Genomic DNA, 18,822 nt, shown 5'->3' with positions numbered 1-18,822 from the left:
ATATATATATATATATATATATACACACACACACAAACACATAATTGTATAAGTAAAATACCTGCCAAGGAAACATTTTTTTATTTTTCAACTTGATGTACTAAAATGAAAATGAAAACTGAAATAAAAATTAATAAAAACTATGTAGACATATTAAAAAAATTAATTTAGTAAAAAAAAACAAATGAAAAAAAAAACTAAAACTTTAACAAAAATGACAATGAAAACAACAAATATTAATAAAAACTGTAATAGTATCTAAAACTACACTGATAGGTGGAAATGAGACATGTACAAAATTGCTACCATATTAATATATAATACACTACCGTTCAAAAGTTTGGGGTCAGTACGATGTTTAATGTCTTTTAAAGAAATCTCACCCAGCCTTCATTTATTTAATCAAAAATACAGTAATAATAATAATAGTAATATTGTGAAATACATTTTGGAGTAAAAAAGTTCTCTATTTGAATACATTTTATATATTTTTTTTTGCATGTAATGGCAAAGCTGAATTTTCAGCATCATTACGCCAGGCTTAAGTGTCACATGATCCTTCAGAAATCATTCTAACATGCCGATTCGCTGCTCAGGAAACATTTATTGTTATTATCAATGTTGAAAACAGTTGTGCTGCGTAATATTTTTTTTAGAAACTTTTCAAAATAACAGCATTTATTTAAAATGAAAGAAATCTTTTGTAACAATATGTGCAAACAAATTCATTTGTAAATATAGATGTATTTGATCAATTATAAATTATTAAAAAAATTAGACCCTAAACTTTTGAACAATGCTTATGTAGACTGATATTTACTTTATCAGTTGTCAATTTATTCGGCATCTGTTGGAAGTGTAATCTCAAAATGGTTAAATATCATTTATTACAATGATGAACTAATGCATAATGTTTTGTTGTGTTTTCACAGTGGACAGTGGAAAAAGCAGCAGAGATAAATGCACACCATGTTCACCTCTGTCCACCAAAGACGCTAAAGGCAAGACCTTCCACCTCAGCGTTACCCCAGAAATGCAAGAATATGACCTGAATGAAAATTACAGCTTTATTTAGAACGTTACAAAGGCCTGCTAAACTTTAGATGTGTAAAAGGTTGCGGCTTCACATTAACATTTTTAAGACTAAAAGACATGAGCAAGTTCAAGGTCTGGTAGAATGAATATAACTTATTTAAAAACACAGACAACATTCGTTTCGTTTGAACAACTGTGCATGTTTATTACGTAAAACAGACCAAATGTACAAATTCATACCTCAAATAAAATGCTAGTGCTGAAATTTAACTAAATCAAATGTTCCATAACACGCATCTCTGCCTCTCTCGAATGAGCGTGTGCTCAGTCTGTCACTGTTATATGAAACACATTACGCTTGTGTTTGAGCCCTTCTCAAAGTCCATTCATTGAGTCATGCGATCGACTAAGAGCATACAATGTGCTTTTCATTTATACTGGACAACCGAGTACAAAAACGAACCTTCCTGTGACAGAGATCGTACACTACATCATGTACATTCTCAACTGCGTTTACATTCCACAACTTTTTACATTTCGCATCTGACAAAACCAGGTCCTTGTGGATTCAGCTCTAGTTGTGCATCGAAAAAAGGAACGAATATCAGAAACATGAAGATCATTTGACTCCTTTAAATGCAACATTTAGGGACTAGATGTTGATATTGTGCAAGACATTTTGTAGGAATGTTTTTTTTGTCTGATCAAAAGTTCAGAAATATCGTAACATTACGCTCGTAAATCTGAATCTGCTCCTTGGAAGTGTTTTAAAACATCACTGCCACAAATGTAATTACATTGCTCTGGAATCAAAATCGTAAAATTGTCGTTATGCCTTACGAGCTTTTACTAAAAGTGACAGTTTTTATTTTAAAAGTATATTCTGTAAATGACTGCTTCCCATTGGCTTTGGCTATAATGAAATTCCATTCAAGGCAAATCATATCATTCAAGGCTGACACATGCTTCTATTTAACTTGCCATCGGTGCTGAAAATACTCCAGAAGTGACATTACGAATATGAATTTGCACTGCTCTGAGCAATAACACAGCCATGAGTTTCCAAATGCAAGTTAAGGGTTTGCATCGGGGTGAGTGAAGCAAATATTTTGTGCATTCGTGTCCTTTGAACGTTTAATATTTTACGTTTACATTTCAAGAAAAGAGAATCTCATGTCCGGGTCATTTTTCACACTAGCATCAGAGAAAAAATATTTTGCATTACAAATAAAGCCTATTTTGGGGGGCTTAATTAATTAATTTTTTTGCATTCTAATGTGTCAAGTAAATAAGTTCTCATGAAATTTTCTATAATGTAAATTTTAAAATTCTCATTTTAATGAAAAGCACCCTATTTGGACACAATACGAAAAAAAAAAAAAAACAGTATAAATGAAATAATAATAATTATTATTATTATTATAAAATACGTTTATGTATTCATGTGTATTTTTTTGGTGGAAAATGTGCTAAATTATGACAATTATTGCACAACTGAAAATAAAAAATTTGCCTCATGATGGTGAATGTAAAAAAAACCTAAATCTAATAAAAATTGTAATACTTGTAATAATTGTAATTGCTTATTTTAGGAATGGTTAGATGTTTTTAATGGAAAATGTTAAGAAAAGTTTCAAAATTAGTATGAAAATAAATAAAATTAAGAAAATAATTATGAATAATGCAAAAAAAAAAAAAAACAGGATATATTTTCTTATATGCAAAATAATTGCTTTTTTCTTTTGATGTTGGTGTGAAAAAAATTTATATTTCCTAATCCTTTTTTGTGAAATTCATCCATTATTGCAGCTTGCTATCATACAAAATAATTACAGACTAAACCAATGAATCAGAGTTTAAAAAAAAAACACCACTACATAATTCCTCAGATATTCAGCAATTTCGTATTTCAATTCATGTCCATGCCATTGTTCTTACATTTTTGTAATCTAAAAGGGATCAGACTGATGTAGTGTTTTGTAATTATGTCCGTCTGTGAAATATTTAAGACAAAAAGAACAGTTGTGCAAAGACAAACTTGCGTAACTCAAGCATAGTGAAATGAAACACGAGGTGACTTGGTGACTGTGTGACTTTAAGAGCAAATAACTGTGGGTAAGTCGCTTAGGTGGCTGAGAACCTCGTATTGTAAATCTAAACCAGAATTCTTCCCATCCAGTTCATCTTTTTACATTCAAAGGTAAAAAAGCAAGATGTCAATTGATGTAACAAGTCAGCGTTTAAATCTGACATATATTACAAAACATAAAAATACACAGAAACAAAATTCCTTTTCCACCTATTCTCATGTCGTATTCCAGAGGAATTAGAATGTCCATTCACGCAAAAGGTTTATTTTTTCTTTTGGCAACATTTAAGCTCACCTTTTCTCAATTTTCTCTATTCTTTTTCTTTTGAAACATTCCTTGTCCTATGCCAAATTTCCTGACCCAGATCCCAAAGTTCGATTTAGCGTCTCCATTATCGTCTCAGCAGTAGAGTTGCGAGTAACAGAACCAGTAAGATGACGGAAGGCTGAATCTGGTTTACGGATCCTTTGACTCTTTTGTTTTCAGGGCCATAGGCGTAGAGTTTGGGCCTGTCCGTTTTCGGACCAAAAACCGGAGGTCTACCTCGGACGCACAGGTGGTCCGCACACATGCCACTTCCTGAGCCACTGAAATCATCACCTAGAGACACATTATGGAAAAAACACGATGATTACTTTGGTGCAAAAAAGGTCACAGAAGTAATGGTTGCTATGCAATATGTAATTTGCATGAAATTGCAGCATAACACAGGCAAAACCTTCCAGCCCTAGAATGGTGCTAAATTTTGCATCATTGAGCTTCATTCATGTAACAGTTGTAAAACAAACTTAACTAGTGAATTGACTAAATTCAGTTGATGCTGAATGATATACACAAATTTGTTCTCGTTTCATGAAGCCAATTGTATGATCATGTCTTTTAGTTAGCTCTTTAGCATCATACTTGTATCTTGGAAATCTACATCGTTGCCATCGAGGGCGTTTTTCAGGCGGTTTGACGTGATCTTCAGCAGCATGATCTGTTGACGTATAGTCCTGTCAGGCTTGGTGATGTCGATCTCCACCTCTGGGTTATTAATCTGATTGGCTAGCCCGTCGCCCATGACCTCTGGGAGATAACTGCAGAAAAATCAATTTTCCAGAACCATTTCAATCACGCACATTTTGTTAATAGCTCTTGTATTACATTTTTCATTTAACATTTTTTAAAAACCAGGCTTGTAATACAAACTCGATTATAGCGCGTCATGCTATGCAAAACTTGTGGTTTTTAGCACATTTCAAAGGTGCAATGTTTGGTTTTTAGCATGTTGCAAAAGAATTTGATTGTTTTTAATGCATTGCTATGTGGTTGCTAGGGTCTAGGTCTAGGTCTAGGTGGTTGCAATGCAATGGTTTTAGCAGTTAGTATATTGCGATGGCATTCTGAGTGGTTTGCTATGTGGTTGCTAGGGTGTTTTAGCTGTATGTTGCCAAGTAATCTTTAGATTTGGCTCAAGTCCCTCCTTAAATGTCTGTAGGGTTTTTATTCGTTGTCTGTATATGGACCATAATTATAAGCAATAGTATTAAGGATGCTTGCGTTAGCAAACACCACTAATCACATACCAGTATGCATTAATTACCCCCATGAGATTGCTAGTTTGATTATACAGAGCTAATAGGTATTAATGTTGACTAAAAATAAAGGTTTCTTGGCCATATTTACTTAAATCTTCTCACACAAATGAAGATAAACCTCATCCAGTGATTAATCACTTCTGATGACTCTGGGCAATGGGAGTTCAGCTCTGTGGCAGTGATACCTAAACAATCAATTTAACGACTTTGGCCACAAAAAGAGTGACGTATGCAGTTTTCAGAAGTCTGCCAGCGCTGACCATGAGTAACGATCTATAAATTCATAATGTGTGTTCATCCCAAAAGTCATCCATCAAAAACCTTGCACATCTATTTAGCCTTGAAAAGTGCATAAATTGATTACATAACCATTTACCACAAATTACATGTGCTGATTAGCTGAATGGACACCTTTCTTCTTAGAATAGATTTGCCCTAAAGATGTAATACCTTGCTTTGGTGATGCCATTCCAACATTTGTCACCGTTGGTTGAAGATGCTGTTTTACCACTGCACAGAGCCGAGGGGAGTTGGATCCAGTAAAACTGCATTTCCTTCAGTTTACTGGACACGTCTGTGACCTGGGAATTGCACACACACTTCAATAACAATGTATAAAACTAATAAAAGTTGGCCAGAAGTGGACTGCCACACATGCACACACCTGCACCTCCAGTCTGGCTGCAGATTTGGGGCTGGGTTTGTATTCCAGGGCAGTAACTGTACTTGCTTTCTTTTTCGGCTCCTCGGATATTGAACTTGGTGTTCCTTCCTCACCACGGTCCCCACAGGCCTTGAAAACCTGAAACGCAACACAAACTTAGTTGTGTATAGTTGTATAAACGGTCCTTATGTGATCAATAAATCTTTAAACTGTTTAAACTGACACCTCACATCTGAATCCAACCCACTCGTACAAGTTTAAAATAGATGCTTAATTTCAATGTCCTAACCTTGCTGGTATAGATCTCCATGTTCTCCTGCATGGTGAGAACAGCCTCTGAGATTCTCACAGGAATTGAATAGATCACCGTGTCCATACTGGGCTCGGCACCAAAACTGGAGGCCACCTGTAGCATGGTTTCTGATTGAGGAAAACAGAGTGTATGAATAAAGTGTCAAGTAAGTTTCATTTCCGAAACCGAAATATTTAGCAAAGTGACAGCACTACCCAGTGGGATGCAACAAAAACAGAAATCAAGCAACCAACAGAGTAAGAGTTTGAGTGGTATAATCTCTGCATTACCTATAAGGCTCTGCCACTCAGTGTCCAAGTCAGCCTGATTAGCCAAGCAGCCTTTCATGACATTCTTGCAGTAATTGATGCAAGGTTTGACTGATCCCAGACCTCTGCAATGAGGGCAGTACACCAGTTTCATAATGGCACGATTACACTCCAGGCTCAAAGGAACCTGTGGGAAAAGTGACCATTAGGCATTTATCCATGAGCTAACACTATTGTGAGCAAGGCAATTAACACAGCATCGCTTCAGGAGAACCGTTCCTGTAATAAAAGCACTGCAAAACCTTTTAGCGTCAGCTGAACAAGTTTGTTATCATTTTCCATGAATGTTGATGAAGCTAGTTTGATTTTCTTTATTGTCTCCAGCTAAGCATGCTATCTGCATGTGGATTCAGGTCATCTATTATATAAGAAACACTTTGAAGTAACTTTAAAGTCTTTTGGGAAAGGCAAGTTTGGAAGGTAGAGTAATCATGCTGTATATTAACTTCAGTTTAATCGTTTTACTGCGACCGTGCGTGAACCTGCTGCTTATGCTACTAATACAAACAGCTACTAAATGCATTCATTTTTAATGCTAATCCCTCGGAATGTGCCATACAGTGGATTCAGCTTTTACATATGTCAACATAAGACCACTTAAACAAGACACGCAATATTCCAAACTGATATATTCCCAACATCAGCAAGAATTTGGGTCTGCTTTGCAGAAATCTCCCGAGAGTTTGGCACCAGGAGACTGAATCCAATTCTGTAAGAAATCCCTTAAAGAACGGAGAGGTACCATTGCGCCCTACTTTCATTTGTCAAAGCAGCAGGGAGTTCTAAGGAAGGGTAGGGTAGCCACTAAGGACTTGGACTCATTTTCCTTGTGTGGGTTTGGGGCAAACACCTTTGGGAATGCTGCTGTGTAGTCATTTGTCTTGATGTCATGGATCCAGTATTGATGAATTTGGGAGTTTCTGTTGATTGACTTTCTAGGCAACTAGGGCACTCGAAGGTACTGCTCCCTTTTAGTGCATCCAGACCACCTACAGAGAGTATGGCATTAAAGGATATGCATGGTTTTATTTAAGCCACATATAAAAAGTCTTTGGTGTCCTTGGACTCTCTCAATTGCACAGTGTTACACCATGGAACAATGATTCATTGAAGAGTTTTTCCCATCACCGTATGACTCTAATGTCAAATACACCTGTGTCTAGGAGAATACACACTTAATTTCCAAGGCAACACCCTACCGCGGAACCCATGGATCATTATAAGGAGATCTAACGCAAGATACTTGAAAAATACCAGTCAGGGCAAGGATATAATTCGTATAAAATACACCTTGAAGCACTGTGAGGGTTGTCATTATAAAGGTGAGAAAATACGGACCAACTGCGCATCTGCAAAGAATTGAAGTTTTGCCAGAACTGGTTGTTTGGACAAGAAGATGTTGGCAATGCTAAAGAGTTACAGTTCCACATAGCATAGATGGGAGAAACTGTCGTGGGGCAACAATAGCACTTCAAAAGCAAGAACATTTCATAAATCTGGCTCGTAAAGAAGGTGGAAGAAGGAAGTCTTTATCACTTGGCTGGTATTTGCCTAAAAGGCATGTCAGTGACTCAATGACTTGGAGGAGAATCCCTGGTCTGATGAAACCTTAACTGAACTTAAAGACTTTGATGTGCAGCGCTATGTTTGATGCAAAACTTAACCCAGGAGCTCTCACTGGAATACTCATTTGGAAATATTAATGTTGGTAGAATTTCTGGAGCAAAATATGCTATGATCTGCAAGAACATTGAGGATTATTGACAGACAAGTCATATTTTAACAAGACAAAGATGTAAAAGACACTTGGTGAGTCTTAAAATCAAGAAAATGAGACCTCAGTTCAGTTGAGCATCAAGGCCTCAATTCTATTTGAAGGAACTTTAGCAATTTTGCCAAGAAGACACCAATGCTGGTATAGACTGAAAATATTGCCAAAGGTGGTCTTACAAAGTGTACACTCTAGGGGTTTTATTTATAACTTATTTAGCAGAACGCTTGTTTTTAACTTTCATGCACGAATGCTACCAGTCACCCTTGAGCACCCTGGGATTAATTGCCTTGCTCAAGGGTAGTACGGTCTTGGCACGCGGCATGTTTCTTGTGGTGAACAAACCAGCTACCTTCCGTTACCAGCCCTGAGCCTTAACCACTACATCACACCCATCGTAAAAAAGAAAAATGATCCACTGTACCTGAGACACCTTCCGTACAATCTCTCCAGCCACATTAAGGCCCTGGACGAATGCCCGAGCAGCGATGAATGCCCGCACCAGCTTGGTCTTCAGTTCCCGTGGAGCGTCTCCAAAAGGATGCAGGGTTTCAGTCTGCTTGGAGGCACACTCCAGGAAGTCGTCGGAGAGCAGGGAGGCAGTCTCGGGGTCAGACGCCTTCAAAAGACGCTCCAGGAGCCTCATCCAGAACTCGTCCAAGACCTCCTCGAGGTTCAGGGAGGCACCGCTGTAATATCGACGCAGGTCGGAATAAAGGTCACGAAACACTCCCGCATTGGGCTGGTACAGATCCCCCAAAGCGGCCACAAAGGCCTCCTCCAACCATCGCTCAGAGCCATTTAGGAGTTCCAGGAAATATGCTGCATGGATAAAAAAGGAATCACTTATCACAGAGTGAAAGTAATAAAGAAATCATACAATTGCATCCACTGACTACTGTTTGCCAGTGTAGCTGCAGATTTCAGAACAACATTGAAGAACCCTGTGTTGGGGAAAGTTACTTTTAAAAGTAATGCTATACAATATTGCGATACTCCATAAAAAAGTAACTAATGATGTTACTTAGTTTTTATGGAATGTAATGTGTTACGTTACTTTTGAGTTACTTGAGAAAACTGGGCAGGGCTTCAACGCTTCAACACTCTTCAGCAATAAAAAAAATTAAGCACAAATGTTAGTTTATCTAAAGTCATTTTTGCTTATTAGTATGGTTGAATTGAATCAACGAAATTCAGCAGCAAAGACATTGGTTAATAAATGCATAAAGGATATTTGCGTTATTTAACATTTAATTATTGCAGGTTTGCATCATATTCTGAGTTTGCATTTCACAGTTTTTATTCATTTTGAGGAATACTGAAAATTGAATAATTAAGTAACTGGTGTTACTCAGATATTTTCTTGTAAATGAAAAAGTAATGTGTTACTTACTTGAAAAAATTATCGGATTACCCCCAACTCTAACCCTGACTACAGAATTTTTAAATGGCTTTTAATGGAACTTACAAACAGTATTTATTTTTGTGGAAAATTTGTTTACATTGCAGTTTTAATAATATTATTTTATATTTTTCATATTTCTCCACAGATAATATAAAATACAAATAATAAGTGATACCTTATGTTTTTCCTGTTAGGGGAAGATGCAACAAATATCCTTAATTTCAATAACATATACTGTATTCAGGTAACTTAGTAATTATCAATAATTAATATATTAATATACCAGATGTTTGTTCATAGAAAAAATGAAACAAATACACACCCACATCCCCCCCCCCACAGATATGTGTATGTATATATATATATACACACACACACACACACACACACACGTGTAATTGACTGAATTCTCATTCAGTGGCTTCCAGAAAATGTCTGATTAGGATCAGTAAATTGAACAACTGCATCAAAATCTCTTATCATTATTGTGCATCACTACAGTTTATCATGCACTGCAGTAAAAGGCCATAAAAACCCACTGTAATTGCCCCGTGAGGACCACTCGGTGTGAAAGCATATGAGCTTTAGAATTTTCCTTTTATCTAAGCTCACAATGACACAAACCAGGAGAGAGTTTGGGCTTCAAAGTGCTGCAACTCTTTAACCCTTCACATTCATTAACCCTGATGCCGTTAAATCCACAGAAGGGTAAAGGAAAAATGTTAACTAAAAGCAGATGAAGTTTCATAAACTACCACTCTGGATAAGACAGCTGTCTGTGACAGTACAAGTACACTGTTTTTGTTCACCTTCACACTTTGGGTGGAAAAATGACAACTTAAACGTTTGGGTTATTCGAAACTCATCTTGCTAACATTACAGTGGAAAAACTGAACAGTTGTGTTAGCAAATGTGAGACATAATAGAGTACATCAAAACGCAACCAACTGCAAGAATGAAAGCATTTGAGTTTTGGACTCACTGTCGAAGGTCCTGTACTGGGCATTTAGCGAGGCTTGAATGGAACGTCCCGCTTCCCTAACCAGTCCTTCAAATTCCCGGCGGCTCAGGTTCGACAGCGTTTCCTCCATGGCAATGGTGCAGCAGGTGTAACCTTGTGGGCAGATGCGGAGATGCTCGCCTGCAGATAGAATGGAAAGATAATACGATTTAAGTAGAGTTTTTAACCTAGTTATGGCACCAAAGATGCCAATTACTCTAATAACATCATATATCAAGCTCGATATAATTTTAAACTTAGACTGATGCCAGAAAAGGTGAAACATGATGTCATACTTCCACGAAAAGCATAAATAAAGACAGATAAATCTCACACAGTGTTCTGTAAAGGTCTGTAATGTGTGAGTGACTCATACGAAATATAATAAAAATAAAAAAAATGACAACATCCTTAAAAAAACAACATAATATTAACTGAAAATCTGTTGTTTATCAACACATTTTTAAGTTAAAGTTATAAATTGAAATTCTTACTGTTTTTATGCCTGATAAGTCATGCAATCTCTCTCTTTTTTGTATTAGTAGCTTGTAGTGTAGCTAACTACTGTGTTTACTAACGGGTAGCTGAACGACGAGTAGCTTTAGCTTGTAGCTTAACAAGCTAAGGTTTCAAAATAGCTTCCCCTGAACGTCACTGAACACAGTCCACTGGGTCAGTGAGGTCCTCAGGAGAGCAAGAGTTTCTTGGACCCGGCTGACATTTAGCAAACAACTTTCCCGGTTAAGCCTGTCTTGGGTCACGGCTTAGGGAACTAGAGCGAGAGATGCTATTGCCGCTATGCATTTTTTATGCCGCCTGACTGCAGCGAGAGTGAAAAATCATAGAGAAGCACAATTTTATGCATTCACTGTGGTAAGACTGTAGCTGAGGGGCTAAAAAACTCACTTTCACCATTTTATGGTCAACCTAAGAGTCTTTCAATCAGATCTCCTGTGTATCTGCAGTTTAGTACTTAGAAATGTTTTTTTGTGCTAATGCGGTTTAGCCTAGGGTGAATTTTTGTGAAGTTTTTGTGTGCAATATTTTATTTATAGAAATAGAAGTATGGTAAAAAGAAGCACTCAAATTATTTGCAAAAGTTTTTATTCAATACTTTTAATTACTGACAATAGATCAAAAGTTTTTAGCGTTTGTGTGTTGGTTGTTATTGTCAACTTAAAGCAAAAAAAAAAAATGTTTTTGTTAATTGAAATAAAATAAATAATAATATAAAAATCAATAATTTTATATTCTAAAATTAGAAATATAAAAATAAAGCTGAATAGAAATATAAAAAAAAAACTGACAAAAGTACATAACTAAAATAAAAAAAATGAAAATATAAAAATAAAATAAAATTTAAAATACGAATAAATGCTGTAATACTGTATAAATTATACTGAATTATGTGTAATAAAGGATGTGTGTGCATTGATAGATAGATAGATACACAATTTTAATAATAATAATAATATAATATAGCTGCAAGCAGCGATTACCGGGGTTCAAGCACTTAAAGGCCTTCATGGCTTCTATGCTGTCAGGGGTCTCAGCCAACATGAAATATATGATGGAGAATATGATGACACACACAGAGTAATGAAAAGGTTGAACTATATTACTTAAGACACACTCTTTTACTTAATACAGACTAAGCATGCTCACACACACACACACACACACACACACACACAGATACACATTATGTAGTAGATATAGATATTTGAAATAACTTACAGGTAATAAAATGCTTACTGGAAGTGTCCTGTTTATAACATTTTTCAGCTTTAAATTGAATCATAATGTGGCATAATTGTCAAAACTAGAGGAAAAGTTGTTCAGAATAAGGAGATCTATCATATGATACGAAGATCTAGTGTTTGTGTGAATATATTAACTTTTTGGGGGGAATTTTGAGGTCTTTTACTATAGAAATATAGTGTTTTTGAAGCCGTTTTAACTGTTATAGCGCCACCTATAGTCCAATCTCTATGAAACTTTGCATGCTTGTTAAGAGTAATCTGACACATGTTTTCACAAAGTTTCGTAAAGTTTTGAGTTTTTGTTTAGGTTTTATAGGCTTTTGGGTATATTTGGCCATGCCCCCTTTTTTAAATGACCCCATTATAGCTAACCAAAGGACAAAATTTATTTTTTTTGATAATTATTGATATAGAGAATCCAGACAATTGTGCTGCAGTCAAACGAGATTGAGCGAAAAACCTAGGACTAGTTCGTAAAAGTAGGTCACACTTTTATATTTAATAAAATATTTAATGAACGATTTGATTGACAGCAATAGTTCTTGAGGCAAAGTTGCGCATTATGAGGAGATCTATCAAATAATATGCATATTGTGAGGATATGTGAAATATTGTGCGATATACAATCATTTATACACTTGAAAAATGCAATATCGCCCCCCAGTGGCCGATCTCTTTCAGAATTCTTACAGAACTTTAGAGCCATGGGTTGAACATGCCCACCGAGTTTCATTCCGATCGGCCTCCGTTAAATTTGTCTAATAGGTGTTCAAACTTCATTGGCCGATGGCGGCCATGTTTTTTGAGAAACGCCAATGTGCTCATAGATCCTTATGGCACATTGGACAAAGACACTGCATACCAATTTTCAGGTCAATTGGACTAACGCTTGCATAGTTATAGCTGTTTTTATGTATTTTTCGCGTCTCATAGCGCCACCAAGTGGCAGAGCTGTGCAGTTTATTTTTTTTATTTGACCAAAGATTGAGCTCATGCATATGTGTACTGATTTTGGTGAAGATATCTCATTCCGTTCAAGAGTTATAGCCATTTTAGTTAAATTAGCCCTGCCCCTTATGGACGTTTTGCCATTCCTATGAGACGGTAAGTGATATTCACTGTCCAGAGAATATTTCTGCAGTGGTTTGGTTCCGATCGGGCAAAAAACCTAGAACTTGTTCACAAAAGTAGGTTTTAATTTACTTCAAAATGGCAGGAAAACCGGACCTCGTAGAGCGAATCTGACTTTCTACACTTTTCAGTTTGACCCAAGGATTCCAAAAGATTTAATGACAAACGGTCTAGGAGTAATGAGCAGTTTTGCGTTTTTGATTGCTGTAGCGCCCCCCATAGGCCGATTGGGCCGAGTCTTTGGATCTGAGTAGCGAGCCAGACTACTACCATCTGACCAAGTTTCAGCTTTCTAGGCCTTACGGTTTGGTCTGCCCGATCAGTTTTATCGCGGAATAATAATAATAAAAACCCTAACAATTACAATAGGGTTTCAGCACTACGTGCTTGATCCCCTAAAAAGTACAAATATGTACAAAAAAGTAAGTCTAAGATTATCATAGCGTGGCTCTCAGAGGTAAGGTTTCAAACATGCTCAGCTGCATTAAATCACATGCACGCATGTAATGAGCCTGTTTTGAAATGTGTAGCCTTGTACATCAACAAGCGGCAAGATCCCAAGATCATATTCCACGTGTCACTCTGCATATTGTGGTGTTAAAGAGCCTTCAGTGTCATTACGCATCTCGGGCCCTTCATTGCAGTCTGTGAGAAGCACGGGCGTGTGGCCTGCATATCAATGCGTACTGACGAGGGACCGCGAGACACAAGACAGATGAAGCTTTTCTTCCCGCTCTGGCACACAAAGGAAGAATCTGTGCGACAATGTGCCCGCACACCCAAATATGTATATGTATACTTATATTACAGTTGGGATCTCATTTTGCACATTAACTAAAACATATGAAAAGCGACAGATAGTGAGAAAGAGTGATAAAATAAAAGAAAAAAACAACCAAAGCACACTAGATGGATTACTGTATCTCACAATGCAATGCAGTTCCTATGGAAGCTTGTTTCTTCCTCAGGATTAGAAAAAAATAGCAACTTTCTATCTTACAGTTTGAGATATAAATTCACAAGAAAAGAAGAAAAGTCAAAATTGTGAGATAAAAAAAATCTAAATTGTGAGAAAAAAAGGTAATTGCAAATTTGTATTCAAAATTTAAACTCACAATTCTGAGAAGATATAAGATACAAAAACAAAAAAAACTGAATTTTGAGATAAAATGTTGCAATTTCCGTAACATATGGCACAGTTGCGCAGATCTTCGGGTGTCCCGAGATCGAATCCCGCCTCATGGACCTTTCCTGTTTCCATCCCCCATCTCACTTCCTGTCATATCTCTACTGTCCTGTCATAGAAAAATGCCAAAAAACAGAATTGTAAGATGTAAACTCAGAAATCTGAGAAAAAAAATGAATTCCGAGATATAAACTAAGAATTTAGAATTTTTAACACAATGTCTACTTTTTTAAAATAGTTTTTACATCTTTGATTATTGCGAACAAATTCTACACAAGTATGCATACGTGGATGCAACAAATGCAATCTTGTACATAATTTATGTTGTTTCGGTGTCGTTAGCTCCAGTACTTAAGGGGGGAGATATTTTTATTTTATTTTAGATGTTTGTGCCATTAAACTGGAAAATAGTATTCAGAGCTATAAACATATTAACAGTTAACGAACTTGAACTAACTTGCAAAAGCTTCTTCAAAGATTACTATGCTCCTAGTGCTAACGTTTGGAATGATACATTTTGAAATATAACATTGTTAAAATCACATTGTAACTAGCAACGCATACTCAGTAGAGTTTGTTTAGGTCCTTATGACATTTTTACACAAAATTAAATTAAACATGCTAAATTTATGATAACTTGTTAAATTAAACATGCATAATAAGGTAATGTGACAACAAATGTAGTGTACTGCTGTTTAAAAGGTTTATCACATCATAGCTCTTACTTTTTCCACACACAATTTTCAATTAAGTATACAGTGCATACTGCTTAGTAAGCAGTACGCTAGCCATTCTGAATGCAGCAAGAGGGAGACTAACAGAGACGGGTCTTCTGTGTGCATGTGCAAACTGAATCTCCCCTAATTCTAGGCAGATCAAGAGATGATGCATATCTTTATGAATACAGGATGCTCGCCAAGGTAATATTTTGAATAAGCTAAAAATAAATCCTGAGGAATTATCTATTTTCTGTTCCGAATAAACATGGTTCAAGCTTCCTTGTGCTGCCGTGTCCGTGTGTTGGATGGAAATCGACAGGCTGCCAACGACCCTGAATCAAAGCTTGACAGAGAATCACCTGTCAGCCGCCTCCATCTGTCCTGAAAAAATCAAGGGTTTCTTCAGACAGCCTAATTGTTAGAGATGGACAGCTAGACAAATAGTCAAGCAGGATGACAAACAGGCAGAGATGGTGGAGAAACCTTGAGTGGTGTCAGATGAAGCAAATCCCTTCAAGTTAAACTGTTAGTAGGTAGCTTTCAACCCAACTGGTGCGATCCCTTCAGGGCCTGTGACTATTTAATCAAAGAAATGCTCCATGTGGTGTAGCGCTGAGTGCTCTTTTTCCATTCTTCTCCCTTGCATGCCTCTCTGATATTCGCTTACATGCTGCAAAATACATCAGGGTATCAACTTTTGAACAGATCATTACAAATAATGAAGGTCTTTTGAACAAAGCACTGGGAAAATATACAGTGGCTACTTACAAGCATTTCTGTCTGTGCTATTAAACCAGATGTGTTGTTATTCAGGTTGCTAATAACATAGCTAAAGCTGACTTGCTTAGCAAGATTTTTTCAAACTTGCTCTGTGAAAAGTAGATGACTTGAAAAGAAAACTGGCAGTAAATGTTGACATTTACGCTACTTTCCATTATAGTGCTAAAACAGAAATATTGAAATATCCGGGAGGTCAAAACCTTCTTCTAGGGGGTTCCACCTCAGTTGAAGCAATTCTGAGAAGAAAAGTCTGAATTATGAGAAAAAAATGTACAATTGTGTGAAGAATTCAGAATTGTTAGAAAAAAAGAAAAAGTGAATCGCAAATTTTTATCTTAGAATTCGACATATAAACTGAAAATTCGGAGAATAAGAGTCCGAATTGTGAGATAAAAACTCACAACTGCAAGAAAAAACATCAGAATTGTGAGATAAAATGTTGCAATTTCATTTTTATTTTTTATTTCTTGGCGGAAAAAAATAGAATTGTGAGATGTAAACTCAGAAATTGGAGAAAAAAGTCTGAATTGCGAAATATAAACTCAGAATCCATGCAGAAAAGTCTCAAAATTTTGAGAAGAATGATATCTCAAAATTGTGTTTATATGAAAAGTCTGAATTGTGAGATAAAACCTTAGAATTGCGAATATAATTGAGATTTGTGTGATAATTTTTTTTTTATTCTGTGGTGGAAATGGGCTTTAATAATTTCCTGCGTGAGTTCAATATCAACTGCATATTTTTAGCACAATGTCCACTTGTTTTTCTTTTTACATATTTATTATTGCAAATAATATCTATACGCACACATACGTGTATGCTGTTTCCGTGGCGTTAGCTCCAGTACTTAAGGGGGCGATAGAGTTCTTTTTATGCCTTTGCCATTCAACTGGACAATATTATTCAGAGCTATAAACATAGCAACATATCAACAGTTCACGAACTTGAACTAACTTCCTCACTCAAAATTGTGTACCAGACAGGTGGCTCCTCTGGTGACCAGAGAGAACATCATAGTAACTGCTTTGCAACGCTTAGGCATCCATCTAGCAATCTCATAGCAATGCTTTGGCAACTGCCTACAGAACCCTAGCATCATTGCAACAGTTTTTGAATGGGTAAACACAACTTACATTTTCTTCATAAAATCTAAAAATGTAGTTCACCTTAAAGGTTTCTGCCAAACCATAGCTAATTTATGATAGATAAAAAACTTTATTATTATTTACGTAGGACACATGGTATAAGAAAACAATCACAATATTTATGCAGGAGACTGATGTTATGAATTACAATATGTTGACAGATTTTCCGAGGCCGCTCTGTAGACCATATTCCAACAAGAAAATCAGCGCTAATTCATTAAAAAGCACCAATGTTGACACAACGGACTAGAACACCCTCATGCCTTCTGGATTGGCTTTTGAAAATTGACTTGGACTGACTTCAGAAAGAAAATCGCGAGGCCTCGTTTTAAAAGTGCACAACCAAACAGTAAGAGGAAGTTCTTTTGAGGGATGTACTTCAAGTTCATCTTCAAAGCCCCTGACATACCAATGTGAATAGTTCTTTTATTTTCTCATCTTCTTTTCCTGGGAGAGGATTTGAGTGAACTCCTTTGAGATGAGAGCAAAGGCTGCCTCAGGCACCGGTTTACCAGCAGCAGGTGCACGAGGATCTACAGGTGAGCCCGGCTGAGGTTTAAATCCCTGCGCTGGCCAAAAAACATGCTCATGTCCTCCGTGCCTGATTAACAGTGTGTCTCTGAGGAATGAAGCTTGCTTTCCTACCAAGCCCTTCTGCAAGACTTATAAACACCACACCCGCATTACCACACAAGTACCGCATAGCACAACGTTCAGGAACAAGCTCAGCAAGCAGTAAAAGAATTTATGGAAACACACTGAGAGGTTTATTTAAGGTGCGGCAGAAGTGGAGCACAAGTGCTGACATACTGACTTGTATACAAATGACTCTTATTTGCTATAACTTTCCTTAAAGGGGTAATATGATGCGATTTCATTTTTTCCTTTCTCTTTGGAGTGTTACAAGCTCTTGGTGCATAAAAAAGATTTGTAAAGTTGCAAAGACTAAAGTCTCAAATCCAAAGAGATATTCTTTATAAAAGTTAAGACTTGTCACGCTTGAGGAATTCGGCCAATCACAACGCACTGGATAGCTGGCCAATCAGAGCACACCTCACTTTTCAGACCGATGAGCTTTGTAAAAATTGACGCGTTTTAGAAAGGCGGGGCAAAGAGGAGAAACAATAATGTACATTATGTGGAAAATAATGTGTTTTTTTAACCTTAAAACGCATAAACACATTGCATTACACCAAATAATGTTCTTTTTAGCAACATCATATGACCCCTTTAAGGATTTTGCCTTCCAAACGACTAAATTAGTGAAAAAATACCACAGAAGGAGAGAGAGAGTCATATCTAGAGACCAGAAACCAGTGGCGTGCACAGGCCTCCGTAGAGGCAGGGACTAAGTGACGTCGTGGGTGTATGGCTGACAATACTGTACCTGTGACAAGATCTGATAGGCAAAATAATCAGAATTGGTTGACAATGTATATGTGGCCATATTGTTTGGTTTACTCGCATATCAAAACATGATTACAACTGCAATACAGAAAATGCTAAGCTTGCTCACCACTAATGTCTGAATCTGACTTTCTTTTTAAATATGGGGTTATGGGTGGCATGGCGCTTTGCCCAAACATTGGTCTCAATTAAGAGGATAAGCTGCCTTTAATGAACACAATGCAATACCTCTGTAATCCCCAATTTATGTCAGCAAGATGGATTTGTATTTAAGCATGGACGGATTAATGCACGGCCCTGCCAAGCATTTTCCCAGGGCTCCAGACCAGCAGGAGGCCCTGATGAACTGCAGAAACTGTGCATAAAAAGGTACAGTTCTTATAAATATGTGCAAAATGAGCAAGCTGCTTTGAAACAAACACATGTTTTGAAGCTTCAGAAATGGACACTAATGCACCATAAACATAGTCCATATATAACTTGTACATTGGATAAACTTACAACTAATAGGGACTTATGATTTCC

At 36.7% G+C, this 18,822-nt stretch overlaps 2 protein-coding genes across 3 annotated transcripts in view; one reads left to right on the top strand and one right to left on the bottom strand.

The window, feature by feature from the left end:
* The window catches only part of LOC107715050 (ankyrin repeat and MYND domain-containing protein 1-like), a 20,422-nt gene extending 18,035 nt beyond the window's left edge, over nt 1–2,387 (top strand). The window contains exon 17 of the mRNA XM_016521093.1: nt 933–2,387. Coding sequence (XP_016376579.1) covers nt 933–1,075 — 143 coding nt within the window. The 3' untranslated portion in view covers nt 1,076–2,387. The remainder of the gene's footprint in view (nt 1–932) is intronic.
* A 387-nt stretch (nt 2,388–2,774) lies between these two features.
* Nucleotides 2,775–18,822, bottom strand: part of gpc1a (glypican 1a) — a 36,378-nt gene continuing 20,330 nt past the window's right edge. Inside the window, exons 1-9 of one of the 2 annotated variants that reach the window (XM_016521121.1) lie at nt 11,666–11,953; nt 10,149–10,307; nt 8,186–8,583; nt 5,952–6,117; nt 5,659–5,789; nt 5,370–5,507; nt 5,156–5,286; nt 4,029–4,204; nt 2,775–3,725 (exon numbers count right to left, since the gene is read on the bottom strand). In XM_016521121.1, the coding sequence (XP_016376607.1) occupies nt 3,517–3,725; nt 4,029–4,204; nt 5,156–5,286; nt 5,370–5,507; nt 5,659–5,789; nt 5,952–6,117; nt 8,186–8,583; nt 10,149–10,307; nt 11,666–11,726 (1,569 nt within the window). In that variant the 5' untranslated portion in view covers nt 11,727–11,953 and the 3' untranslated portion in view covers nt 2,775–3,516. Of the gene's footprint in view, nt 3,726–4,028; nt 4,205–5,155; nt 5,287–5,369; nt 5,508–5,658; nt 5,790–5,951; nt 6,118–8,185; nt 8,584–10,148; nt 10,308–11,665; nt 11,954–18,822 lie in introns of those variants that run through there. The other variant, XM_016521120.1, reaches the window with a different exon arrangement.

The sequence above is a fragment of the Sinocyclocheilus rhinocerous genome, unplaced genomic scaffold (assembly GCF_001515625.1).
Source record: "Sinocyclocheilus rhinocerous isolate Xijiao unplaced genomic scaffold, SAMN03320098_v1.1 scaffold509, whole genome shotgun sequence".
Lineage (NCBI taxonomy): Eukaryota > Metazoa > Chordata > Actinopteri > Cypriniformes > Cyprinidae > Sinocyclocheilus > Sinocyclocheilus rhinocerous.
The sequence above is the reverse complement of the archived record's forward strand: the minus strand, read 5'-3'. Positions and strand labels throughout refer to the sequence as shown.